The following is a 27114-nucleotide window of genomic DNA, read 5'->3' on the forward strand; positions in this document are numbered from 1 at the left end:
GGACGCACCGCGCGAACGTGAAGTTGTCCCCCTGGCTTGCCGTAGATGGAGATACGTCACAGGTCAAAGTTGAAAGTGTAGAAAACAGAAACAGCATGGAGATGGATGAGAGAAGAAGGAGCGGGAGCTCCAAAAAGGGTTCGTTAAAAGCCTGTTTTTTGTTTCTCGGGTTTTAGAGAGGTGTTTACAGCGTTGTGGAGGGTTACACGGATCTCAGAGCGCTCACAGCTGGCTTGTGTAGCCGTTGGTTGGTTGGTAGAGTAACGACATCTCTTCCTTCAGAGATTCGTTTAACTCGTATATTCAATTTTTTTTTGTTGTTTGTGAGGCAGGTGGGAAACGTGTCAAAGCACTCGCCGCGGAGGAAGAAGCGAGAAGGTGAGAAACCCCTACTCCACCAGGACATCTCTACTGGACGCTTCAGCTGCACCAGTAATCATTACCAAACATTTGTTGGTTGTGGAGTAAACACAGACACTTCTTCACGTGTGTGCTTTGTGTCAGGAGAGAGGAGCTGAAGGAGAAGCTGAGGGAGAAGTTGGAGCTGGAGAAGAGAGCTTTGAAGGTGGTGGAGCGGCTCCTGGACGACAGTGTGGCTGAGGACTTCCTAGTGGACTGTGTATGTGTCACCGGTGACTTTAGACAGGGCACAAGCTTTAGGCAAACCAGGAGACGAAGTCTTTCCTCACTGCTCTCACGCACAGGTCCTGTTACCCTTACATCACTGCCAAGCCTCTGTCATACTAAACCCGTCTCTTTTATTCACACACCATGTCTGCCACGATTAATTAGAATCTCACAGTCTCAGAACATGGCCCAATCTGCAGTTTCCAGGGTTTATAATTGCCATGACATCCCTATGATTGAGGTTTTGCTATTGGCCCAGTATAACGCAGCCTGGCTCTAGCATGCTATTTAGACTTGTTAGGAATTTGAATACACCGCCTCACTGGTAGCAGTGCCATTGCCTCACAGCAACAAGGACCTGAGGAGTATGCTAAGTTCACTACAGCCAGGCTTTGTTTGCGTTAGCTGTTGACAAAGCTTAAAACCCCAGTCGGAGATAATGGACATCATTATGATGGTTATCACCTTTCTTTAACTAGGTTGTTGTTACGGGATGTCATATTCTACTCTTCTTCCACACAGAATGATCCCTGTGAATGCTGTCTAATCAGACTCTATAAGGTTATAAGTATAAAATGCTGTCAAAAGTCTCTAACGAACAGCAAAAATATTACAATAAAATGCAAAACTGTTACAGACAACGCAAGATATTAATGCTGTGGAAAAATGTCAATCATGGCATCTAGTGCTTAGAAGGATAAAATAAACAACGTAATGTATCCGGCATTAGTTACCATGGTGATGTAGCCAGGTGAAAAGAGAGACACTTTTGTGGCACAGAAAATTCTGACTTCAAGTTCGACATAACTCGCTAACCCATAATCTCATTCTGTAGTGCCTTTCTGTGTGGAGTTTGTTCCCCCTGTGTCTGTGTGGATTCCCTCCAGATACTCAGGCTTCCTGTCACAGACCAAATGCATCCATAATTGGTTAGCTGGTCGGAGCTGTGAATGGTTGCCTGTATCTGTGTGTTAGCTTTGTGATGGACTGGCAACCAGTCTAGGGTGGACTCTGCCTCTCACCCTATGGCAGCTGAGATACGCTGTGTAAACACACACTTTTTTTTTACATTTCTGATGACAGACTTTAGATTACATGCAGGTTTTCTGTCAATATTCAGATAATTTAAAATGTCAAGCAATATTAATTTTACACAAATTTAAACCAGAGAAAAGCTGCAAAGTAACAGAGTTCTCTTTACTTCACAGGCCAAAATGATCACCCCAGCTAATTACAGAGATACTGTAGAGGAGAGGTCTATTGCTAAGCTGTGCGGTTATCCCATCTGTCCTAATAAACTGGGCAAGGTAAGGCCACTGATATTGCATTTTGTTTGCAAATAATAAACATCTCCATGTCTCATATGTGATGACTGAGTCTGTGGTGCTGTTCACTTTCTAGATCCCATCTCAACAATACAAAATTTCTACTAAGACCAATAAAGTGTATGACATCACAGAGCGCAAGGTGAGTGTTTCTACATGAAATAGTTTTTTTTTTGTTTGTTTCTTACACTTGCCAGAATGCGCTTAAAGACACATTTTGGTCTTTGCTTCTTTTGTCTTTAGTGTTTTTGCAGTAATTTCTGCTACAAAGCCTCCAAAGCGTTTGAGCTACAAATACCAAAGACGCCTCTTTGGGTTGGGCAACATGAGAGGTGTGTGTGTGCTGCTTCTCATCTCTGTCCTAAATCACCTGATTGATCTAATCGTTGAATGCAGTGATGTTCTGTATAATGTCTTTGCTCCCTTTCTCTCTCTCAGTCCTCCTGAAATTAAGTTGTTGAAGCAAGGAGAACGGTACGTAATAAGTTTCGTGTTTAGTTTTCCATATTTAGCCTTATAAATAGAAAGACTGATCCAGGGTTACATGTGTGCATTCAGTGGGAGCTCTGGTGAGGAGGTGATGCTGTCTGAGAGGTGTCTAAAAGAGGAGGACGTCGAGAACCCTGTGGCTGCTCAGCACAAGGAGCTTCACGGCTCTCGGGATCATCCTGCTGGAGGCAGCCACAGTGATGTCAGTGACGACGAACATGAGCAGGACTTTGTCTCCAGCGTGGTCTCTCAGCAGCAGAGACCCCGGGTCCACTGGGGTGACCTGCCTAAATGCTCAGATGAGAATGAGAAAGGACAACAAAGGAATTCTGAAACAAGAAAGATAAACACCAAAGAGGGGAATGAAGAAAAGATCGAACCTCCTCAGAGTCAGAATACAGAGGAACAGAGAAGTATGATAGAAGATGAGGAAAGAAAAGAGGCAGACGTGCGTAAAACTGAAGTTACCGATGCTGAAAAACCCAAAGAGCGGCAGGTGACACATACAGACCAGGCGGCATCACAAGAGAGAGAGTTGTCTGAGCTTTCTGGTGTGGAAGAGACTACAGCTGAGATGAGCGTGTGCAGTTTATCGGAGACGGTAACTCACAGCGTTCCTCGCTCAAACCCTCCAACAGAAAGTAAACAAATTCCTGCCACTAATCAGAACAGCCACGGCCAGCAAGAGCTCAACATCACGCAGGTGGGTATGAGCAAGAGGGGGGCAGCTGGGCTGCGAGGTCTACTGAAGAACCACGCCGAAGTCAAACCTGACTCTGTACGGATGAATCTGCTCGATTGCCTAAAAAACACATTGAAGGAGTGGTGTACCGATGAGACGTTAACGTTCCTGTACGGCTCCGATCACTCCCTTGGTTCTCCCTATGCCGAGGTAAGAGAAGAAGAAGGCAAAGAGGAGTTGGATGAAGATGACCTTGAGGATGAGGTGACAGCCGACAACAGCGAGGACAAGAAGAGGCCGTCAGCTGCAGCTCCAAACTATGACACGCTGCGGAGGGAGACCCAGGATCTAGAGCTCCGGGTCAGGGAATTTTATAAGGGCACGTGGATTCTGCCTGACGAGAAAGAGGAGCCCAATAGAAAGCAGGTAAGTGCATATTAAAAGACTTGCTTTAAGAGTTTGAGTTTAAATTAGGTGAGCTCACAGAGTGAGTTTTGTTCTTAAACCGTCCCCACACCAGGTGACAGTCCAGGAAAGCATCAAGGATCCGGTCCTGCCGCTCGTTGACTCTCATGCTCAGAACCTCATCCAGAAACGAATCACAGTGGAGAAACTCTCCAGCTGGTGCGTGTTTGTCCTTTATTTCTTGGATGTGGCACACGGAGCTTTATTAATTTCTTTTCCTGGTTTTTCTTCAACAGCTGTGAAGGTCCCGTGAACCTCACTGCTGCACAGTTTGACATGGCTGCACATAATCATGATTTTCATGATCAGTTCATCTTAATTCTTTGCTCTCTTGTCTTGTGGTTGTGCTGTGCAGCCTCAGAAACATTGTAGGTCCACTGCATCTCACCATGATTGACATCACTACCGACCTGAACAACCTGGTGCGGACGTTCAGGTCAGTACACTACACACTCAGTCTGATATGTGCTGTCTGCTAGTCTGCCACCAGAAAGGGGACACACACACACACACACACACAGGAGAGGGGAGGCGAGGCAGGTGTGAGTTTATAGTGGATGAGCTCTAGAAATGTGTCAAAAATTGCTGTTAAATTTAATTCATGTTAAGGAAAGGAAACCTAGCATTGAAACTGTGCCTTGTTCTGTGGGTTCATATTAAGCTCAGAAACATAATAGTGAAACTTGATTGTTTGTATGTAACTGAATGGCAGTTTACTTTTGAACAGCTGCAGGATATAGACGTGTCCCGTTACCCTCTTTGTCATAAACCTAAATCTTTCACTTTTGCAAATTGGTGAGCTTTTGCACAACTATGAGCATTTATTATAGCCATGCCATACAACCCCAGCTGCAAAAAATGTTGGGATGCTGCGTAAAATGTAAATAAAAACAGAATGCAACCATTTCCAAATCTCACAAACACTGATTATACAAAGAATAGAAAACATATCAGGTGTCTAAACTGAGACATTTCACGATTATGTGAAAAATATTAGGATCAAGACTGAGCAGCTAGGGTATCATGTCAGACAAGAATGAGACACATGCCTCTTCCAAAAAGATGCTACACAGCAGTAAAAACGACTCTGTATTTGGACTCTATTCATAATTAACTGTTATCACACCACATTGGATCTACTGAGAAACACTGAAAATCAAGCTACATAGAACAGGAAACTAACTGATTAGTTATCTGTTGTGATTTCGATCTCCTCTTTTATCTCCTTGCATGAGCAAAACATGCCATGAATGTTCTTGGAATTGCTCTTATTCTTCAGAAGAACTCAAAGAAATGAGTCTAACGTGTATTTAATGAGTTGATTTCATCTAAATTCCACAACACACAGTTGTTTAGCTCTGCTTCCCCCTACAGGCACACATGAAGTATGACGAACAGTAGTTTTATTGACTCTTTAAAACTTGTACTTTTTTCATGTGATGGGGCTAAATGTCTGCTTCAAAGAGAATTATGTCTATTTTCTGAGAAAGTGTTTTAATCTCCTGCACATCAAAATAAGTATTACGAAATGTCATATATCTCACAGTGTGCCACACATGCCAGCATGCATGACACCAGGACTGGGTAGAATGAATTATTATATACGCTTGCTGTTTTTACTCAGTCAGCATAGCAGTATGGCTTCTGTTTCTCTATAAGAATGACAGAGCTCTGTTTTAAGAAAAAAATAGGTGGAGGGGGGGGGGGGGTTTAAACTTGTGCCAGAATTGAGCATTTCCTGCCTTAGACACACCCTGGATTGCCATTGGCTGCTTAGGATGTTTTCAACAGCCCTGCTGTTAAATCACTGTGTCTGTGATTTAAACGCACATCAGGCTATGGAGCAACACCGCCACGGCCCTGCTTCCGGGAATTGTCTTTGTGCTGTCAAGAGGCCCCAATAACAAGAGGCTCAAACCAAAGAAAATACACAGCGCTGGCAGAAAGACATAAATCATTGCTGCATGCAGTGTTTTTGGTTGTTGCTCTTGGTCTGTGCACAATTTATATTTCTATTATTTATATCTAGAATGAAGCATTTCTGCAGACTATCTGCAGAGGGACACAGATGTATGGTGACTGTGGCCCAGAACATATAGCGGGTTATGATTTGATGTCCAGCTGCTCCAGTCGGAATTCTGAAATGTCGATGGGCGAGATACTGGAACTGCTGTGCATCCTCCATAAAATGTGCACGCACGCGCGCGCGCACACACACACACTGTACTTAACAGTGGTGCTTTATGTTCACAGGTTCACCAACAAAAACATCATCCATAAAACTCCAGAGTGGACCCTCATAGCTGTGGTGCTTCTGCATCTGTAAGTTTTCTGTGTGTGTGTGTACACACGTGTTTAAGTTTAATGTCAGCTGTCGAGCTGCTCCTCAGCAAGCCCGGTTGAACATTGGAGAGAAAAAAACATTGCAAGGAAATGAAGAACCATAGTTTCTCGGGAAATAGACCACGTCGGCCGTCTTTACCCGTGTGTGCAAATGTTTGCGTGCCTTGACAATGAGAAAAGTGTGTATTTAAAGTTTACTGTGCTGGTGTATGATAAGATTTATTCTTTTATTTTTTAATTTTTTTGTAAAACAAGCAAGAACCAGATTTCTAAGCAATAAATGAGCATTATAACGTATGACTGGGTGAAGATGACCCATATAGACACATACTGGATTTAACATTATGTTATTTCCAGTCTGGTGCATGAAGAGGTGCTTAAATCAGAGATGCAACAGCAATCTGCATTTTTAACACTGTTTGAAATTGAAAGAAAAGAATAAGAAGTCATCATGGTGCATTTGATAGACTGCTGTGTGCTTTGGCATAGTTTGGCACCTACCATATGGTCTGTGTGTGTTCGTGTGTATGTGTGTCTGTGTTGCTGGCAGTTCACGGACAGTTCCGTGCTGCTCCCGTCTAAGTACACAGAGACGCCTCATGGCCTTATCTGCACCTGATTACCTCTGTCCAGATCCGTGATGGAGGACAGAAGGCACACAGTTCCTGCGTATCCTTTATATTGCCCCGGGCTGGGAAACCTTTCACCTGACGCTGACGGCTGATTCTGATTTATTACTCCCTCAATGGTTCCTGGTCAGTTTGCTTTAATATCACGGCACACTGTGTGTCGTCTTGAACTTTAAAAGAAGTGTTGCACAGCTTTAGGTACTGTAGGGGATCTGCCACCAAGAGGCCTCTGAAACCTGCCCGACAGAAACTGTGTAATTTTCAGGGAAATAAAGGGAATGAAATTCAACTTGTAAAACAGAACCAAGATTTCTCATCTGGGGTCTGAAGTGATTTTACTGTTGCAAAAAAAGAAAGATAAAAGGGTAAAAAGGTTAGTGAATGCTTTGGAATTACCAGGATTTCAGCACTGATTACTCACAAAGTGTGTTTGTCACATTGTGAATTATATGAAGCTCAGGCCGCCTTTTATGAGTAATCACTGCAGAAATCCTGGTAATTCCAAAGGGTTCACAGAGGGGTTTTGGGAACGGTGTCCATCTCTAATTCTGACAGTTGTTGTAATACATTTCCAGATTTGATTTTAAGAACGTACTGACTCCACTTCTGAACAGTCAACATTCATTTGTAAATATTACCCTTTCATTGGTCAGATGTGACACTGGTGCTCTATGATTTCATCGGTTTCCATCCTTCCATTCCTCCATCATGAATAATTTGGTGCGCTGTCTTATCTGTCTGCTGCACGGCAGCTGTGGAGCTAGTCTGGCTGCTATTGTTCAGCCCAGCTGAATAATGGATGCCCCCCCTGCAACACTAGACCCTGGGCTGAACCGGAGATTGACCAGGAGTGTACCTCCTTTCTGGTAAGGGCAGGTAGAGAGGCGTGGGTGGGGGAGGATGATGGAGGTTGGAGACAGATGACAGAGGGCTACAGACAGTGAGTTTAGTGTTGGAGGGAAATATTCTTGCACTAACTTGACAAATACTCTGTTTTTTGTACTGATACTGTGAATCTGGCTTCATGTCACTCATGACTTGTCTGAGCTGCGGTCTTAAGATTGAGCAAGTGGTTGAACAGATAAAATTGGTGGAAACTTTGACCGTCTAACCTGATAAAAGATGAATCTCACTGTGTAATTTTCCATGTTACTGAAGGCATTTCCCAAATAGAAACACATTTATTTACCTTTTTTTTTTTTTTTTTTTTTTTTAATTCAATAATTATTTACTTTTGATTTATTTCAAAAACAGTGGACAGTAAAACACTGGAACCTCTCCAGCTGTCGTAGGGTGAGAGACCCACGATGGGCCGGTTGCCGGTCCATCACAGAGGCAACAAGCATCCGCGCTCACATTAACACCTGCAGTAAAATGTTGAGTCACCACTTAGCCGATCATGAATTTTGTTGGATTGTGGGAGGAAACCCGGAGCGCTCGTGGAAACAACCCACACGAGCACAGGGAGCACCCACGTGATCGGCGGATTTGAACCCAGGACTTTCTTGCTGTGAGGCACAGCGGTTGTTTTTTGTTTGTTTTTAAACAAATATATGCTCATTTTGATGACGCAACACTGAAAGTCAAATTTGTTAGGCGTTCAGCTACTCAACAATTCAGAGCCTCTTTTGTCCTTATTTGGTTTCATAATGGGCCAAATGAGCCAGTTTAGGCTCTTTTGTTAGCGATGCTGTTATAGTGCATGCATATGTGGCTTTGCTGACACAAGCGAGGCCTTGCTGGGAAAAACAGCACCTTGATGGCAGCATACCTGTTTATGTCTCTCAGCATTAATGGGCCTTCAGACATGCACACGTTCCCCCTGCATGTGCGTCCTTTTGAGCAGCCTGGAAGCTTCCACTTCTCTTTAGCCGACGTCTAGTTTTGTTTTTTGCTGTATTTTGTTTTCTGTGTGATTAATAATAATATGCACAGACGCCACTTATCAGTATGCCTCTCAGCAACCCCCACACTACAGCAAAGCTGAACATACACTCCTTTTACAGTGACTCAGCAGAGACTGAGCATTATTATGTTCACGAAAGTAGGATTGACCACACGGCAGTATCAGCTTGTGTCATATGAATATACACGACAGTGTTGGCCCAAGGCGCTGTGTGATTTTCTTTTTGTAGACATACGCTGTGAAGTGTTTAAAATCTATTCTCTCATGTCGGTCTCTTTCTGCTTGACATTCAGAGCTCATCTTTACAGCTCTAAAAATGTAGTCGATGGCCAGATTTTAAAGTGTGTGTGTGTGTGTGTGTGTGTGTGTGTGTGTGTGTGTGTGTGTGTGTGTGTGTGTGTGTGTGTGTGTGTGTGAGAACACTTTCATGAATAAAAAAAGCAGGATATTTTTCTGCCTCAGGTCTCCAATAATTCTATTTGACCCGATCACTTTGCTGAGGAAAAACTCTATAAATAAAACTTTCGAGTTCGTTTTATTCAACAAATTTTATCTGTATGAGTCAGCAACCGCTGCTTTCTCATAGCACCGGCACCTTGGCGAAGAGAGGCCTGTGTGAGAACATGGCTTAAATAAGAACTGACTGCTAACTTTACACATCACGCTATTGAAGGCTGAACATGTCGTCTTTTACTTTTAGGGTAGTCATTATAATGCTTACAGATCCCTTTTGTAATTTCGAAGAACTGGGTTGCGTTTGTGTTGGAAGATAAGTCGCCCATTTAGTGTTGAGTTGGTTTGAATTTGTTGGTTTTTCACATTTCAGGTTGTCAGAGGTGTCTCCGTTGGTGCGAGAAGCCCTGAAGACTTCGGCATCTGTGGAGTATTTGAACACGCTGATGGTGGAGCTGGGTCTGCAGGAGCAGGACCTTCTGAATTTGGTCCAGCTGTTTAAATCCCCTGCGCACTGACACGGATACGGATAAAGCAATAAAACTGCACTCTTTGACTGTGTGACAAATGTTTGTTTGTTTGTTCTATTGTTTTCTGGATTGTCTGTTTCCACAAAATAAATGTATCAATAATAATAATAATAATAATAGTAGTAGTAGTAGTAGCAGGAAGTTGTGTGTTTTATCCTGCATGTTGTTGGAGACTGTTGGTGTTGCGCACACAATCTGTGGTGAGATATGCCCAAATCAGATCCTTGAAGTTTTAAAGCTGTGGATGTTTAACGTAGGCGGGGCCAAATAAATCACACCCAGCTTCTTCTTTTTTTTCTCTCCCCTGAGTGAAAACGCCATGTGGGCACGCTGCTTATTGCTGCTGCTAGAGGAGCTCCTCCTGCAATAAAACCAGCGCTATTTCTCCCGACTTCCTTTACGTGGAGGTTTTATGGCGCCATAATATCATTTATTATACGGGTATGCCAGCAATGCGCTTGTCTGAAAATATTTGGTTTTGACCAGGTGGCGCATGCAGCGAAACGTTTCTGCTATTTAATATCTGAGATATAACACCGAGACGTGATTGATGGGTCTGCACGGCTGAGCGCACAGCTTCTCGTTTGTTCACGGGTCAAACGAGTGGACCGGTGAACGGTGGGTTTAGCCGGTAGAGTAGATGTTTGTGGATAAAAACTACATGTGTTTAACCGGTAATTAAATGTAGAAATATGGGGGGAAAATGACAACTGCGCTCCTTAAGTTAATATTTAATCCGTTAAAAAGGCTGACTAAAACAGCACGGTAAGCTTATAAAAGCTTGTGAAATTATTTAGTAGTTTTTTTTCATAATAATAAAAACACAACAGATAAATAAACAATCAGCGTATCTTAGGCTAAGTAGGGGGGAAATAAACCAATTACAGCAAACTTAAAGCGCCACAAGTTTCGATTAACTCCTGCTTATTTCAGTCCGTGCTGCGTCTCTTTGTGCCTCCTCAGATCCACTTTCCTCTGGAAACCTTTCCCGCAGAGGTCACAGCCGAAGGGCTTGAAGCCCGTGTGTTTCCTGCTGTGCGTGATGAGGTTGGAGCTCTGACTGAAGGCCTTCCCGCACACCTGGCACTTGTGCGGCTTCTCACCTGCAAGCAGGGACAAAATGGGAAACTGTTAGGTCTTATTTTTCTTTTTTGCACGTCTTGATTACTTTGACTTGCTAAAGCGTCTCACCTGTGTGAATGAAAGTGTGTTTTTTCATGTCTGACTTTTGGTGGAACCTTTTCCCGCAGTACTGGCACGGATAAGGCCGCGTGTCGGAATGGATGAGCAGGTGCGTAGAGAGGGTTGAAGAGCGCTTGAAGCTTTTGCCGCAGATCTTACAGCTGAAGCTCCTCTCCTGTAAAATACAGCATTCTGTCAGTGTCGAGAAACCTGGAAGTATCAGATTTAAATGTAGAAATGCAGTTTAAGCCAAGTCAGAGAGGTTGGTAGTGGGAAAAGAAAATGTCATCTGTGGCCTTTATGTCGAGGATGTGGATCTAAAGCGGGTTTAGGGGACGTGTGCACTGGTTTATTTCCGGCTTGAAGGCCCATACCTGCGAGTGAACCGCTCTGTGCTGATCCAAGCTCACTGCGTGTCCGAAGGTTTTTCCGCATATCCCACACTCAAACGGCCGCGTGCCGCTGTGCGACCGCCGCACGTGAACTTCCAGCCCGTGAGGCGTGGAGAACACCTTTGGAAAACACATGGATGATTCCAAATCAAACCCAAAATGAAGGGAAAACAATAGAGAAAATGTTAAAGAAGCGAAAAGGAAAACTGAACAAAATAAAAAACTGAAAATGATGACTTTAAGTGAAATTAGGGAAACGCCTACCTTGCAACATTTAATGCACTTGTATGATCCACTCGACTCGAGGTTTGCGCGGATGAAATCGTTCTCAGACTTGATTTCCGCCACGCGGGCCTGTTGCTTCGCATCCAGATACAGCTCGTCTCTGTCCCGCATCCTGCAGATTTGGGCCGTTGAAGAATAACCCTGGTAACATCCGGCCGCGAGGCCCCGCTGTACATAAAGGGACTCACTGCCGCTGTCCTCTCCCCTGTAGATGCTTATAGGTGACTGGGACTCCCTGTGGCTCTGGAGGTGGTGGTGATAAGACCCCTGAACCAGATGTCTCAGCTCGGTTCCTGAGTATGCCGACCAGGAGTACGGGAAGATTGGCATGTTCGAGTGACCGTCCTCCGCTGCAGGAGTGGAGCATTTCTCAGAATCTGAAAGTTAATTTGGATATCTTTAAAAACTTCAAATAATGTCCTGCATTAAAAAAAAAAAATGGACACCTGGAAAATGCACTGCACTTTATTGGACATGACTCCATACCGTGCGTAAAAGTCAAAGCAGAACAAAACAAAAGTTTTAAGTCGTTATTGGGTCGTGTGTCCGGTCACTAATCACAAGTGTCCTTTTGATTCTTTCACCAAATATTTTATATGTGAAATAGAAGATATGAAATATAATTATTCGTATCTTCATCACTTCATCAAAAACCTTAAAGTTTTTATGTTTAATTTATAGCCCAAATAATTTCTGCTTTAATAAACAACAACAATAATAATAATAACAACAATAATAATAATTAATCATACACAAATATAGTTGGACAAGTCGGGTTGAAAATGCGTAAAGGTTTTGACATCTCATGAACCCAACACCAACTGAAACGAAGGATTAAAAAGAGAAAGAGAAAAATTCTTTAAATTTTAGACACAAACTGATGATATTTTTGTCTTGATAAGAACAGACCTGGTGAGGACGAGGGGGACGGGGGACGCCAGAAATCACAGTCGGAGGACCGGTCACAGGCGCTGCCTCCGCAGCTCAGCGGGGAGCTGGAGGACAGAGACCTCGGGGACCTCAGCCGCGACCCAGGGGACAGTCTGTCAGCGCCGGTCCTCACGTCTTCCTGCTCCAGATTGGAATCGAACTCGGCTTGAGATTTTGTTTCTATATTGGCACAAGAGGATAATCAATGAAAGGAGTTATGAATTTGTGCACTTGAATTTTCAGAATTCCCACTAAGACGACTCCTTTTTCTTCCCCAAGTTTCGTGCGTAATTACGCACAAATGCACCCACCTGCGCACACATCAGCCATAATAGTGTCCAGTCTACTGTAGTCATCGTCGAAGTAGCGGTGCTGGTGGTAGCTGTGGGCCCTTTTGCTTTTCACCAGGAAAGATCTCGGCATGTTGTTGAAGTTTTCTTCAGTCTTAAAGCTCGGCGCTGCTCGGGTCCGAAATCCTTCACGTCTGTCCCCTCAGCGTTGCTCTGACTTTATCTCTGGACAGATTGGAACACTATTGGTTGTCAGGCGATACGGTGTTAGGATTTTTGGCAGTCTATTACGCATGCGCAGAGAAGTCGTATCGTTTACCAGGTGACGCCGGGCAGGTGACCAAAAGTGGAGCCACCTTCCCCTCAAAGAGTAGATATGCGTCTGAAGACCACATACTGCGCTTCAATTCAGTTTACTGTAACGGACGTCAGCTGAATCACAGAAGAGGAAGTCTATGTATGTTTACGTAGCTCGTGGAGTAACGTCGACTTAAACTACATACGGCCTAAATTAAAAGCATATGGTGTAATAATATTCACTGATATTTTTATGAAGTAAACATGTTTAAAGTAATTTTGAAAATTTTACGTATAATGACATCTTTTTTGTTTTTTTTTTTCCCATTTACAATATTCTAAAGGCATTAAAATACATTTGGAGCCGAAATTTGATTTGTGTCCTGAGAAGTTGATGTTTGTATATTCAAAGCATAAACTAACTGAAATTATCATAAGTAAATAAATTAAAATCAGTTGATTATATATAATTTGGATAAAGTGAGACATGAGAGTTGCGGGTTTGAGGCTGGTGAATACAGGCAGAGCAGGCAGTGATGGATAATGACCTATTTGTTTGACTGGTTGTAAAGTGATCTCGTTAATGAGACGGCGCACGGCCGCTATGCGCAACAGCCTGTTGGTGGGGAGCCGAAGTATCCCTTTACAGTCGCTCTGCTTCAGCTTACCCGCACTGACTTCAGCCTTATTGTTTTACATTATTAAAACCTCCTCCAGGCTAATAGACAGACCCAATTAAGCAGTCCACTGAACAAAAGTACAAGAAGAGTCACATGCCAGTGCCAGCTGGAGAGGATAAAAATGTGTAAATACTGATGATGATAATAAAATCACAAAAGCGAATTTTTCCCCCTTTAAGCAGAAATCTGTCAGGCTCAAAATGCAAATCATTGCGAAGATTTGGGTTCAAGGTCATACTAAAGCAAAGCGGTATCGATTTTATCCGTTTGTGGGAACAGACTTTGTTTGATGCAGCTGCAGCAAGTTAGAGACCTGCAAGCAAAACTCAGATAGCCGAGGCACGAAGCCGAGCGCACATGTCCCATACTCACACGGCACTGACACCGCAGGCACTAATATCCCGGCTTCGAGAGCACACACTCTCCAGATCTCTGTCCGCACTGGGTCTGACTGTCAGAGAGCCGCTTCTCATACTGTCTCAACGCATTCACGCGTGCACACACACACACACAGGCGTGCGCGAGCTCCTTGTCCCTCCTGATCTCGTCCCCTCCCTCAAAAATTAATTTTAATGTCAGTCAAGCATGACGGTCAAACAAAAACACTGATTCATCTTTTGATAAAAGAGTCCCCCAGTGCCAAAATCGTTCTGCATTTGCGTCGCACAAAAAATAAATCCCGCTGCCTTTTTAGATTTCCTTCTCACGACTGTCACTCACAGCCCGCACTCCGAGCCAGATTTCTGTCCATTTCTCTGTGATATTAAAAACAAATTTACATCGGTTTCATATCTGTGATTGCCGTTATTTTTTCCTGATAAGTTACCAACGTTTACTTTCATTATTGCACTCACTGAAAAAAAGAATGAAACAAAAGACAAAGAAAAACAAAAGAAAAATACTTCAGCTATAAAATCAACAAGTCCTAGCCTCAAACTCACCATTTGTTTCTGCTTCATGGTTGCTTAATTACACCTAGCAAAGATAAAAAATAAAAAAAACCCCAGCTCAATCGCACATTTAAATCGCCCTGTTTGAATATCAGCCGCTCTGATTATTCTTAAAGCTGTGAGAAGTGAGAGAGAGAGACACACACACGCAGAGGGACAGACAAGTGACAACAGTCAAACTCAGGGTTACACACTGACTCAGAACAGGAAACCATGCAGAGTGAGAAGACGCTATCAGGGCTGCCACAGGCTCCTCTCGTGTGTCTCCCCCTCCCTCCCCCCAACACAGACAGGCCTTGATTCTTGCTCTTTTAACTCTTACAGCAAGTATGTGATTGAAATAGAAGCTCAATCGCAGCGATCAGAGGGGGTGGAGGAGGAGGGTCTCTTTTTTTTTTTTTGCTTTGCTTCATTCGCCACTCATCAGCCTTGTCTACCTGCGAGTCACAGTCCCACGGGGTTAAATAAAGACTTGTGCTGCCGAGCCATGAGGTTATTTTCTCAAGCTGAACCTCGAACCCCCTTTTTGGCTCTATAGCGAGGAAAGACAGAGGCTGTGGGGGGACTCCTCATGGTTTTAAATATACTTGAGGCTACAGCTTTTGCACCACATGCATGTGAATGTTGACAAGAAGAGGTGCAGCATGCACTGTGACTTGTCACATGTCTTGATTTTGCCTCTTGCACGTCAGGTGAAGTCAGGCCTGTAAAACTCCAGTCAAACCTGGTAACTATCGATAACAACCATGGGCTCTTCAAAGATTTTAAAGAAAGCCATCAAGTCTTTTGGTCTAACTAGCTTAACTGTTTAAACGTTGGCCTTACTTGGTAGCTGAAGCTCACATTTTTCATCTGTACCCAGCCATCAGCATGAAGGGCTGACAACTGAAACCACCAAGAAGTACTAAAAACGGCAGTTCCTGAATGCCGCTTAAGGCTCCAAAAATGAATCAAGTCTATAAGTTTGCTGTGAAGATATCCTCTTTTTTAAAGGCCCTTAAGATTTTTCAAGGGAGACCTGGCCAAGAAGGGAATCTATTACAAGATTACAAAAAATATAAACTACACTGTAAAGATGAAACGAACAGAGAAATAATAAGCAAATGAGCAACATCAGGCCAGCTTAGGCTTGGAAGCTGCAGTCTTCAGGTACAGAATTTGTGATAGAAGCTCTGAACTTTCCCTGATAGACAAAAATATTTATCTTTTGCATTTTCTAAAAGTCTTTCCCCGGCCAAGGGACAAAATAAGAAAAGGTTGATCTATCATATTCAGAAAAAATCTAAAGGAGCCTTCAGCTGTCTGCTTTTGATTGTCTGAAGTGGACCTTGACAATATTTGTGGTGCCGATGCCTTTTGGAGCATTTGCACTGCAAGTATGTGCCAAATAATACCGTTTGATCTCTGCTTAATGTGCTTGCAGCCTATCCAACAAGTCTGTTGTCAAGTGTTTCTGAGTGAATTTCTAGTATGTTATTTGTACGTTACTTATCACTAATTAGCAGATATCTGCAGGAGGCCTGGTTATAGCTGAGCTAGCTAGCATTAGCTAACATTCCACTCTCTTGTCCAAATATGGAGACTTCTAGCTCCAGAAAATCAAAGTGGTGATCCCCAGAATGCTAGAATCCAGGCTTGGGAGTATGAGTCCACAGATTATATATATAGAACAAAATCTTTGTAGCTAGTGAAACGAAACAAATTCAGGAGTGCCTTACACCTGCTTCCCCCCCCTATAATGACAAGTGTGAGTTTGCAAAAACAAAACATGTAGTTCATTATGAGTCTTCTGGAAAGTGGCTCTTTGGTGCCCTCGCTCTGTGACCTCAGTGAACACTTTCATGATGAGCTGATAGTTTCAGTCGCTAATTTAAAGTTTGCAATATGACGTTGAGTTTCATAATTTTTGACTTTATTGGTGTCAAAAGGAGGATTAAACAGGGTATGCATTACCATATGACTGTCACATTTTCACAATTAGATTGGCTTGGAACATTAGGATGGTGACAGCTAATGGGATTTTGGTAACCAGGGGGTGGCTAAGTCCATCTTTGGTATACAGTCTATGCTACAAACTAATGCACAGTACCAGACCGCCCCCCCCCCCCCCTCCCCCTTTATTTTTAATGGACTGTGGGCATATCAGACTGTTTACTTTCCCATTGATTGCGTGTTTGTTTCCTGGAGATTCATCAAAAAACTGCAGTCTCACATTAAGTCAAAATGAAACTGAATGAGGAAAAAAAAGTTTGTTCTTAGAAAAGTCATTCAGTCCTCTTTTCTTTGGTTTTGTTGTCGGACCAGGAAACAGAATCATTTCAAGCAGTGCTCTCTCCTTTTGCAGAACATAACCACATGAGGCTGATTTTACTAACTGCCCCAGTCTGCAGTGGATTCATGGCATAATAACCTGTTGTGGTTAAACTGACTTTCCTTGGTTTATGTCCTTCTTCAGTCCCATGTTTTCAGCAAGGAGCGTTCACCTCTGTACCTCCGGACTCTTGTGGCATCTCAATGAAAACCACATCACGCTATCTCATCCCCTCACAGGTTCCTTTGGCTCCATAGCTCTAACCACCATTTAACCTCCCCACCCCACCCCAACCCCCACCGGCTTTCTTTTAAACTCCTTCATTCTTTTTCCTTCAGTTAGACAATAAGATTTTAGTCCTTGTTTTGGGTTCAACTGTATGCCCCCCCCACCACCCCACTGGGAATTACCAGCCAAATCTCATCAAGCTCTCAGCTGGGTCCACCTGCAGCTACCAGATAGGGACAGAGTACTAAAACAATGTATGATTTACTGGATGCAGCTGAACACGAGACAGTTCTTCTTTTTCACAGGCGATCAACAAATGTGTTGCCTTTACTTGCACACTCTCAATCAAGTCTGCAGCTGTGAGCGGCGTTTGAGCTGCTCTAACTGATTCGTCTCTGTCAAAGTTTTACTTATTGGGTTAATATCCTGATATGACACTAGAGGATCACAGAGGGCACCCGGGGATCTGCAGTGGTGCCAAATCCCAAGGACACAAAAGCCTCGGAAGCCTGCAAAAACAGTGAAAAGAAACTGCTCAGCAAATCCTCTGAGTTGTGCAGTAAACACCCCACAAATCACCTCCCTCATTCATCACTTTGGATTCAGCAGCTCCCCTTGTTTTAACTGTTTCTGGTTGTAAATTTCTCTCCCCCTCCACACACCTCACCCCAACCCCGAGATACCGAGAAACTCAGTGAGGACATTGGTGTCTGGACGTGAAGAAAGCTGCTGGGTGTTTCCTGGTCATTGTATCTGTTTGCATGTCTGTGGAGGTGAGGCAACCATTCGAAAGGTCAGAGTTCAACAGGCACAGTTGAGTCTTAATGACCCTTCACTTCAGGTCACAGCTTCCAAACGGCAGGATTCAAACCAAAGAAGTAATTTTATACAGAATTTATACAGGAAGCTCATGTGTTTTAAGTCAAGGGTAAAGACTGCAAAAAGTGATGTTAGGAGGCGTTTTCTTTGCATGCTGCGAGTATTAAGTTGTTTGAACTTATGGTTTATCACACTGATGCATTTTCACAGAGAAAACACCAGTATGACTGTTTTTTTTCCTTCTTTTTTCACAGGTTGTAAAACACTGGTCACAGCTGGGTAGACGAGACCAAAGGTGGCGTTTTTCACACAAAAACTTCATCTCTGCACCATCTCTGCTCTTCCTTGTGTTAAAGCTAGCAGGCTCAGTTTAGTTTCAGCAGAACTGATTTGGCTTTGCTTAGCATTTGTGCGTCCTTGCATTATTTGCCTGTTTGCTTCAGCATGCCATCCTGGGCAAAGAGCTTTCCTTGCACTGTAGAATCTCTCAGTCTCACCCAGAAAAATCTCAAAATGCACGGGCAAGAACGTCACAGGGTTAATGATGTGTGTGAACGCTGCAGATTTCACTCCACCCGTTCTTCTTCATGGGCTTTAGACGGGAAGGGAGACATTAAACTGTGTCTGTATGCAAATGAAAATACATGCAATCAGCAGTGAGAAAACGAGCAGGAAAGAGTGTGCTGTGTTTCAACAAAGTGCAGACTTCTTATCTGTGGTGTGCCTGCGAACACATTTGTTGATGTGTGACTTTCTGCAAGTCATTTCTAGTCCACTGCAACCACAAAAGTCTTCTTTTAAATCTATGTCCTGGCTTTTGGGGATGAAAGCATGATTTACATGTAATGAATGGTTTCCTGTTGATATTACTTCAGTGCAGAAGCCCTCAAAAAATAAAAGTGAAATCCTAAACATTCCACACTTGGAAAACTAGTTCATGGAGCATCTTCTGAGAGAGGATAAACGCACTGCAAACGTAACCCTTTGTTCCGCCCACCACACCCTCAGCCCATGTGTGAACCTTTAGTAACTGCTGACCACTACTACTGCTGAGGCATGACTGGACAAGTGCTTCTCTTAATTGCGAAATCAGTTCTGCAGAAACAGAGCTTGAACGGCCATGAGCAAGCTGTCCACAAGAGTGACTGTGACTTTTCTTATCTAACACTGAGACATCTGCACCAAGAGTGACAGTGAGGGATATTATCTATTTCACTCGAGCAGAAAAGCAGAAGATCACTGCTTCCCCTTTTCAAAGTAGCTGTTCATAGAGCTAAAGAGTTAACAGGTTTTTTTCTCCCCCCTTGACACAAAAGCAGTCTGTTGACTATGTGTTTGGTACCACAGAAGACACTGCAGTCTAATACTGCGCTGATAAAAGAAAAGCCGCGTATAACTAACAACTACCCACATAAAATAAAGATTTTACCCACATTGAATCAGCGCTGGCATGTAAAATGGATTATTTTCTCTACACTTCTTTGCTTGTTCTTTTTTTCCCTGCCCAAATGTGTTTCTTGCATGTCTAAGCTGAATATAAAGGAAGATCAAGCAAACAGTCAGTTTGTGGGTGCCTTTGTGGGTGCCTTTTAACACGTCTTGTGGCACAGGTGACAAAATTCACTTACGAGCTCATTGCACTTTACTTAACTCTTAAAAAATCGAATCACAACTGCAACGTTTTGCAAGTCCACGGGCATCTGTGCACACTGAGAATTGCTACATTTTGATGGATAAACATGACGACTGTAGAGAGAGGTCAGCTGAGCAGCGCGACACCAAGAAACAAGTGCTCTGAAAAAGTCTGATCAGTCACTGCCACAGGAAGGTGAAGCATGCGACCCTATGAAGGCATTTTTCTATGTGATTGTTTGTCTTCATGAGTGTTTGTGAATATCTAATTGTTCATCATGACTCAGTGAGTTGTAGAGGTGTGAAAGCCTTAGAGCATACGCCCGTTTTGACAAACTGTGCAGTCTGTGAAAGTTATCTCTGATTGCTTTGCTGCTCACACCAGCCCTGATGTATCTTTGAGATTGAAAAAAAAAGCTTTGTTTACAGAGTACTCTTCTGCACAAATTTACAAGGTGCTCTGCCAAGATACTGAAACAATAAACCAAACACAAGAGATCAACTCCTATTGCATCAACGATGAACTGAAATTCATAGATGTGCAAGAGCAGGATTGTCTTCCTGCCCTTGTTGGAGGATGGGATGGCAGAAATTTTGTTGGGCTCCTATAATACCTGGAAGCCAATTAATGACCCTGGAGCTCATATAAAAGGCATGTTTAAGCCATTTTAAAGCAAAAATTCACTTAATGCAACTTCTCAAATGTGCATGTGTGTGCGCTTTGTAGTAAACTCAAAATCATTGGGGTTTGAGAGTTTATCAGGCAAAAAAAAAATGCGCAGAGGAGGGATACTGGATGCACTGGACAAAAGCTGTTGAATATGGAGCTGCCAGGCAGGTGGAGACCATAGAAAAAATACATGGATGTAATAAAGGAGACATGGAGAGGGTTGGTGTGACAGAGGAAAATGCTAGAGATAGGGTGAGATGGAGACAGACGATCTGCTGTGGCGACCCTTGACAGGGGGAGGAGCAAGAAGACGAAGAAGAAGCTTTTCTAGTTTTACTGCACCTGCAGCCATCAGGTACACGAATGACGTAAAAGCGCATCCTTTGCTCTGCTATCTCAGAGCAAAGGTCCTGGATGCAAAGGCAAACCCTTCTCTGTCTCCCCATCAATGCTGCCTTCTGCACCCAGCACACCCTCTGAAGAGGTCCTTAATGTCAAATAATAATAATAATAATAATAATAATAAAAAGCACAGTGGAGTCATAGTTTGCATTGTTGCCTCACAGCAAGAAGGTCATGATTTCGACTGCACCATCTGGGATTTCTGTGTGGTTTCTCATGTCCAAAGACATGCAGTTAGTGGGGTTAGGTTAATTGCTGACCCTGATAAGGATAACAGGAAGAGAATGGATGAATAATAATAATAATAATAATAATAATAATAATAATAATAATAATAATAATAATTGATGTAAAAAACAAACAAAAAAGACCGTTTTGAACATACCTTCATGGGAAATGAACTCACAACAAACCAAATAAATAAATAAGTAAAATAATTTAAGTATTTAAAACATACTCATACTGTGGCCACAAGAAGAAGGAACCATAAAGTTAATATTTTAAAGCGTGTAGGAAAAATGCTCTGATTAATCAAACGGTCTCAGCTGACGTTGATAACTTTCCTGCTCCAGCCTAAAATCAATTTCTTTCCACACACGCAAAGAAGGGAGGCTGCTTCGCTTTGCTTTGATGCGCACTGAGTTTTGCAACTGGTGTCAGGTGCTGATTTTCTCTGCGTTGCTCCTGATATTCTGACTCTTATCTGCGTTACTTGCCGTGTCCGAATGCGTTCCACGTCCATGAACTCTGCGGATGACATCAGATTAATCACAGCAGAGTAACACCATAGGCGGGGCACTGCTTTGCTCTTTGGAAATAGGTGGTTTCACATGGTGGGATGGAATCTTTTGCTGCTCTGGCTGCTCACGTCCCCCTCAGTAACAGCTGATGACTGTCTGCTCACTCATCATATGGCGTCACTGATACTCCACCTCACTTTTACAATGTGACTGAATTATAAATAGAGATCTTGGAGTGAATATGAAATAATAGCTGCTGTTTTGCATTTACACGTCAATAATGACACTATTATAAATATTGAGGGTATTACCTAACTTGCCTCACAGCAAGTGGGATTTTCTCAGCATTGTAGCATTCTTTAAGCTCTTGATCACTTTTATTTGACATTTGTTTTACAACATAATGTTAAGTTGACTTCATTAGCCACATTCCTTCTCATAAAGAAAGGAAGAGCTTTTTATTCACCGGAAACAAAGATGGAAATACGCAAATAAAAAAGAGAAAAACCATTTTGGTCACAAATTCCATTTAGAGTTTTCCGCTGGACAGAACGTTGCCCTCGTTGTGATAGATAAAAATGTTCAAATTTCCATTTTTCTGAGCTCTTTGAGCATTTATCAGCCATGTTTGTCTTCACTGAGTCTGAGAGTTCAATGCTGACCCTGGAAACAGCTGTTGAGGTGAAGAAAATCCCACTAGTGGGTCCATATAGTCAGGAGGAGCTTTTGAATGTATTGTGCTTGTTTTGGGAAAGGAAATGTAAAGTTAGGGCAGTGAGGGTCAAACCAGCATCTGGAGCGGTGATAATACAAGAAAAGAAAAAAGCAGAGAAGCAACATTATTCTGGCATCTCTTTACTTGTCATTTTTACAAGGAAAATTTACAAGTTCCAGTAACAGCCCACAGACCTTCCAGGTACAGAAGTGCTTATTTCCGGACAATAGCTCCACGACTGCCAAGGAAAAGTGAAAGATTTCTCTTACAATATACTACAAGTGAAGGACTCAACGCCCACAGCAGTGAAAACTGAAGTCAGAGGAGCCTAAAAAGCAGACTGTGAGGCCTGAACACTAATGTCAGAGAGGTTAAATGAGGCCACACAAACTGCATGTGCACACTGGGCTGCCAGCTCATCTACCTTAGATTCTGATTCAGCTTTCAGACATTGTGACCTCTCTGGGGACTGAGAGTCCACCCTCCCGGCAGACTCGTTTCCAGCTCGATGCATCAACATTGTATTGCGTGTCTTGATTTCACCATCGTGGAGGATGTGTCACCAAAAATGTGCTATCACATCAGACGCTTGGCGTCACAGAGTGTATGTGGACAGCACATGCGCAGGGCCACAGCAGCCCTGCGCATGTCACCTCAAAGCTTTTCCTATTTTCTTCTTTTCTCTGTGTAAATTTAAAATCCTGACACACTGCAAATGTCATCCTGCTTTCTACGGCGTTGGTTTAAAATGTAATAATCTCTTATAGATCTAATGAAAGATTTTTCTCAGGTATATTTAACTTAAATGTGCCGCTTTTATTCAAATTGGGAAGCACTTTAACTATGCTTTTTAAAAATGCAATCAAAATGAAGTTATTATTATTATCCATCCATTTTCTACCACCTATCTGGGATCAGTTTGTGGGGACAGCACCTCAACAGAGAAGGCTAGACTTCTCTCACCCCAGCCACCTCCTTCCAGCTCATCCAGGGAGGATGCTGAGACCTTCCCAAGCCAGACAAGTCCTAAGTCTGCCCACAGCAGGACATGTCCGGACTGCCTCACTTAGAGGCATGCAGGAGGCATCCTGGTCAGATGCCTGACTCAACTTAACTGACTCGTTTTAATGTGGGGGGGAAAAGCACTTCTACTCCCTCTGATCCCTCTGGAATGACCAAGGTACTCACCCTCCTTATTCTAAGTGGATTATTAATTACAAAAATGATTAATTGAATATTAATTTATATAATTAAAACATTTAATAAAAAATAATATATTTGCCATTTTAATTCATTAATGACACAACAGTTATTTAATGATCTATGTGATGTATTTGTGGCCCTCCACAGACCTGTGCTCTCCGTGTAGCTGCTGCCCTCTGTTGGCCTGTGCTGTTTGTCTCCGGTGCAGCAGGGGGCGCTGCCAACCCGCGACGCTCCGTGGAAAACCCCCCCAAAGATAGCGACATCAGACTTCCGTGTCCCGGAGTCCGCTAGTTAGTGCAGGAGGGGAAAGAAAAAGAAAAAATACCCCAAAATGGTGAGTGGATAAAGCTCATATACACCGGGTGGAGACGGTTTGAGTTTGTGGAGGTGTGTTTGTAGTTAGATGAGTGTCTAAAGCGGTTTGAGGGACAGATGGAGCTGGATATTTGCGGCTTGTCGGGCTGTTCCGGCCGGGTGAGCCGCTCGGCTCCAGCGTGGCGATTCATGGCTGCTGAAACCTCAGCTGACCTCCTCGTGGAGACTTACTCCGAGCGGTTAAACAGCTTTTGTGCCCATAGGGACAACTGGAGGCTTGATACTTATGGTATTTTCTGCTTCTGCTGACATGTTGCTTCTTCGTCTCTTCTCAGGGTTTCGTCAAAGTGGTGAAGAACAAGGCCTACTTCAAGCGCTACGAAGTCAAATTCAGGAGGAGGAGAGGTAAAAGTCAACATGAATTGCACATAGGCTCAGATCCCCTTTCTATGGAGCATACGCCATTAAACCACATGCTGTTACTTATTATTTGACAGAGGGGAAAACCGACTATTTTGCCCGCAAACGCTTGGTTGTGCAGGACAAGAACAAGTACAACACCCCCAAGTACCGGATGATTGTCAGGTTCTCCAACAGGGACATCTGCTGCCAGGTCAGTGACAGAAAGACTCAAACTTGAGAGGTCACGTGTTTTTAAGCAGCTGTCTTATCTTGCTATGTCTGCGTTGTCCAGATTGCCTACGCGAAGATTGAGGGAGACCATATCGTTTGTGCTGCTTACTCTCATGAGCTGGCCAAGTATGGTATCACAGTGGGCCTTACAAACTATGCTGCTGCTTACTGCACCGGGCTGCTGCTGGCTCGCAGGGTAAGCGTGAGCACAAACACACACACATATGTTGCCATACATTGGAGCAGATTTATGTTTTTGCACATCCTCTCATACGCCTTCATCCTCCTCCTCCCTAGCTACTGCAAAAGTTCGGCATGGACCAGGTGTACGAGGGCCAGGTGGAGGTGACGGGAGATGAGTTCAACGTAGAGAGCGTGGATGGACAACCAGGCGCCTTCACGTGTTATCTGGACGCAGGTCTGGCCAGAACCACTACAGGGAACAAGGTGTTTGGAGCATTAAAGGGGGCGGTGGACGGTGGACTCGCCATTCCTCACAGGTCAGTATGATGTCAGAGTTGCACTCGGGTGGACTTTTTTTGCAGCTTCACTCCTGCAGTAAACATGCGCAGAAACAGGAATGTGTGCATGTTTTTCTTTGAGACATTTTTACAATCGCATATTTCCAGTTAGAGTTTACGTGGTTATTCGCTGGTCTCCGTCCAGCTAAAGTTTGTCCGTTTAGTTTGCTGGTGCATCTCTGCTTCTCGATGATGATAAAAAGCACACTGAGCAAAATGTAGTTGGTCCTTCATTTGCATTAGCTGATGTTTACTGTCCTTTTCAAGACGGGGCTGAGAGAAGCAGGATGGGACCGTTTTTAGGATTTGCCATTAGGTGGTAGTTCCAGGTTCTGGGTACTTTTTAGTACCTGCTTGGGCGTGGTTTCAAGTGATCTGAGGCGTGTGACGCAAACAGATTGCATGCCACTGATTGGCTAGTCAGTGTCATACCATGAGTCATGAGAGTTACTCCCTCACGAAAATCAAAGCCACTATTGTTGAAACCCGGCAATGAGGAAAATGGCTGCACAAAAACCCCCCACTGTAGTCCCTAAGACTGACAAAATGCCATATACCGAGCATCAGGTGTACGTACCATCACCACAACATCCTCTGTTGTTGTTGTTGTGTCGCATACAAATGAGGTCACAGACTTTTGGACGTGCTGCTCTGACGACCCAACACACAATACACACGATTTATACTTCTGCGTCACATCTACTTTGTAACTTGCACCATAGCCAGTGACCATTTATAACCTTAATTGGGGCGTAACACGACATGCACCACCTGAGAAATGTAACTACACGTCGGGGGAGATGCATGGCATGGAAAGTTCCCATGTAGGGAGAAAAGGGATTTCTGGTTACTAGGCAAAGTCAAAATCAAACTTGAGGTGGTTTTGTAATGGGAAAAGAGCAGAACTGAGTCAAGCCCAGTAGGTAATAGTGGGAAATGGCTAAAAGATCACTGGCAAAAGTCTACATCAGGCCTTGCGGTCGCTGCCTGTGAGAAGGCAAAGTTGGAGCAGCAGCAACCATCTCAGCACTCACTGGTAAAACGCTGCCCCCTGATGGCGACAGTTCAACTTCACAGAGGTTGATTACAAAAAGCAGCTGTAACACGTTGTTCCACAACAAAGAACAGAACTACCTTGAACCTTGTGTTTTTGTTTTGTCTGGTTTTTGTTTAGTTTTTTAAACTTGATTCTTCAGAGGCGTCTTTTAATAGCCCAACTCAGTTTCTTCACACTTTCTGTTTTTTAGTCTGAAACGTTTCCCCGGCTACGACACAGAGAGTAAAGAGTTCAACGCAGAGGTGCATCGGAAACACATCATGGGCATGAACGTGGCCGACTACATGTCCTACCTGATGGAGGAGGACGAGGACGCCTACAAGAAACAGTTCTCGCGCTTCATCAAGAACGGAGTCACTCCAGACATGGTAACATAACACTTGCTGCGTGATTTTTACGAACACGGCCTGAACAGATTCTGTTAGCTAGTTTCGTGTCTGCTTAAATCATGTAATGTTGAGGTGACACTCTCAGATGCATTTAAGATTTGGTTTCCTGTTTCCAGTACTCGAAGTGGTGTTCAACTCAGTGATGCAGAAAAAGCTTGACCGCAATTATTTTTGGCACTATATAAAAATAAAGAAAAGTCTGACCTGTTATGTATCATGTAGATGAACATTTCCTCTGCAATTTGATCATTTGGTGATGTTTACATCAACATAATTTAAATATTGCTTGCATGTCAAATATCTAATTTGAATGCATCAAATGCAAACAGGAAACTTGAACTCATAGCAGTGATGATCTCACAAAGATCCAGTATGGGCTTCTCTACATGTAGACTGTATTGAATTAGTATATCAATTTAATACCCCCTCCCCTCTTTCCGGTGACAATGTCGTCTGATGTTTCCTGTTATTTTTTTCAAGAGAAACGACAATCTATTAGGTACACAATGAACAGCTTTGTCATTAATTAAATTCCTGTTTTGTTTTCAGGTCGAAGAAATGTACAAAAAAGCACACGCCGCCATCAGAGCGAACCCCGTACACCAAAAGAAACCCAAAAAAGACGTCAAGAAGAAGAGGTGAGTTGACAGTCACCATCGTGGAACAATAACTGCTCTTATTTCATGCCAAATCGAGGCCAAAGTAGTTACTTTTTCTCTCGTGTGGTGAATGTTAATGGAGTTGTTTTTTGTCGTCGTCTCTTTCCGGGCAGGTGGAATCGCGCCAAGTTATCTCTGGCACAGAGGAAGGACCGCGTCGCCCAGAAAAAGGCCAGCTTCTTACGAGCGCAAGAGCAAGAAGAAGGGGACGGTTAGGGCCTCTGCAGAGAAAATGCAGCTCACATTGCAGACAAATAAATTTATTTGAAACTCACGCCGTCTCTGTCCTGTGTCACGAGTATTATGAGTCGCTCCTTTCCCTCAAGTTAGACTCGTAATTACTCATCTGTTATCATGTTTGA

At 43.3% G+C, this 27114-nt stretch overlaps 3 protein-coding genes across 5 annotated transcripts; 2 read left to right on the forward strand and 1 right to left on the reverse strand.

Annotated features, from left to right (window-relative positions):
• Nucleotides 1-30: 30 nt before the first annotated feature.
• rpap2 (RNA polymerase II associated protein 2) lies at nucleotides 31-9590 on the forward strand. The gene is made up of 12 exons (XM_080906796.1): nucleotides 31-138; nucleotides 333-378; nucleotides 505-619; nucleotides 1836-1934; nucleotides 2029-2094; nucleotides 2196-2284; nucleotides 2391-2426; nucleotides 2511-3549; nucleotides 3644-3747; nucleotides 3944-4024; nucleotides 5842-5910; nucleotides 9293-9590. Exons 1-12 carry the CDS (start codon nucleotides 96-98, stop codon nucleotides 9435-9437), a joined length of 1932 nt encoding a protein of 643 aa, XP_080762922.1. The 5' UTR covers nucleotides 31-95; the 3' UTR covers nucleotides 9438-9590.
• Nucleotides 9591-10073: 483 nt separating this feature from the next.
• On the reverse strand, nucleotides 10074-14595 carry gfi1aa (growth factor independent 1A transcription repressor a). Of its 3 annotated transcripts, none has more exons than XM_080906804.1 (7): nucleotides 14447-14595; nucleotides 12550-12751; nucleotides 12218-12418; nucleotides 11288-11685; nucleotides 11006-11143; nucleotides 10641-10806; nucleotides 10074-10552 (listed from the first exon to the last, which is right to left on the reverse strand). In XM_080906804.1, the coding sequence occupies exons 2-7, from the start codon at nucleotides 12659-12661 to the stop codon at nucleotides 10374-10376; spliced, it is 1194 nt and encodes a 397-aa protein (XP_080762930.1). In that variant the 5' UTR covers nucleotides 12662-12751; nucleotides 14447-14595; the 3' UTR covers nucleotides 10074-10373. The 3 variants fall into 3 exon arrangements, with proteins under 3 accessions (XP_080762930.1, XP_080762928.1, XP_080762929.1); XM_080906802.1 differs by lacking the exon at nucleotides 14447-14595 and adding an exon at nucleotides 13878-14312 and having other exon boundaries at nucleotides 12550-12753; XM_080906803.1 differs by lacking the exon at nucleotides 14447-14595 and adding an exon at nucleotides 12848-13082 and having other exon boundaries at nucleotides 12550-12753.
• An 8782-nt stretch (nucleotides 14596-23377) lies between these two features.
• rpl5a (ribosomal protein L5a) lies at nucleotides 23378-27026 on the forward strand. Its single transcript, XM_080907373.1, has 8 exons — nucleotides 23378-23512; nucleotides 23829-23898; nucleotides 23991-24106; nucleotides 24188-24322; nucleotides 24424-24626; nucleotides 25895-26072; nucleotides 26643-26731; nucleotides 26866-27026. The coding sequence occupies exons 1-8, from the start codon at nucleotides 23510-23512 to the stop codon at nucleotides 26966-26968; spliced, it is 897 nt and encodes a 298-aa protein (XP_080763499.1). The 5' UTR covers nucleotides 23378-23509; the 3' UTR covers nucleotides 26969-27026.
• Nucleotides 27027-27114: the final 88 nt, after the last annotated feature.

The sequence above is a fragment of the Rhamphochromis sp. 'chilingali' genome (genome assembly GCF_963969265.1).
Source record: "Rhamphochromis sp. 'chilingali' genome assembly, chromosome: 16".
Taxonomy (NCBI): domain Eukaryota; kingdom Metazoa; phylum Chordata; class Actinopteri; order Cichliformes; family Cichlidae; genus Rhamphochromis; species Rhamphochromis sp. 'chilingali'.

Bases quoted from the DNA above. Each gene is read 5' to 3' on its own strand.
- gfi1aa (XM_080906804.1), bottom strand. From the start codon at position 12,661: ATGCCGAGATCTTTCCTGGTGAAAAGCAAAAGGGCCCACAGCTACCAC. The intron at 11,686-12,217 runs GTCTGTTCTTAT...ATTAACTTTCAG, and splicing joins GTCCCCCTCGTCCTCACCAG to ATTCTGAGAAATGCTCCACT. The intron at 11,144-11,287 runs GTAGGCGTTTCC...TGTTTTCCAAAG, and splicing joins AGTGCATTAAATGTTGCAAG to GTGTTCTCCACGCCTCACGG.
- rpap2 (XM_080906796.1), top strand. From the start codon at position 96: ATGGAGATGGATGAGAGAAGAAGGAGCGGGAGCTCCAAAAAGG. The intron at 2,427-2,510 runs GTACGTAATAAG...GTGTGCATTCAG, and splicing joins TTGTTGAAGCAAGGAGAACG to TGGGAGCTCTGGTGAGGAGG. The intron at 4,025-5,841 runs GTCAGTACACTA...TTATGTTCACAG, and splicing joins AACCTGGTGCGGACGTTCAG to GTTCACCAACAAAAACATCA.
- rpl5a (XM_080907373.1), top strand. The intron at 24,107-24,187 runs GTCAGTGACAGA...TGCGTTGTCCAG, and splicing joins ACAGGGACATCTGCTGCCAG to ATTGCCTACGCGAAGATTGA. The intron at 26,732-26,865 runs GTGAGTTGACAG...CTTTCCGGGCAG, and splicing joins AAAGACGTCAAGAAGAAGAG to GTGGAATCGCGCCAAGTTAT.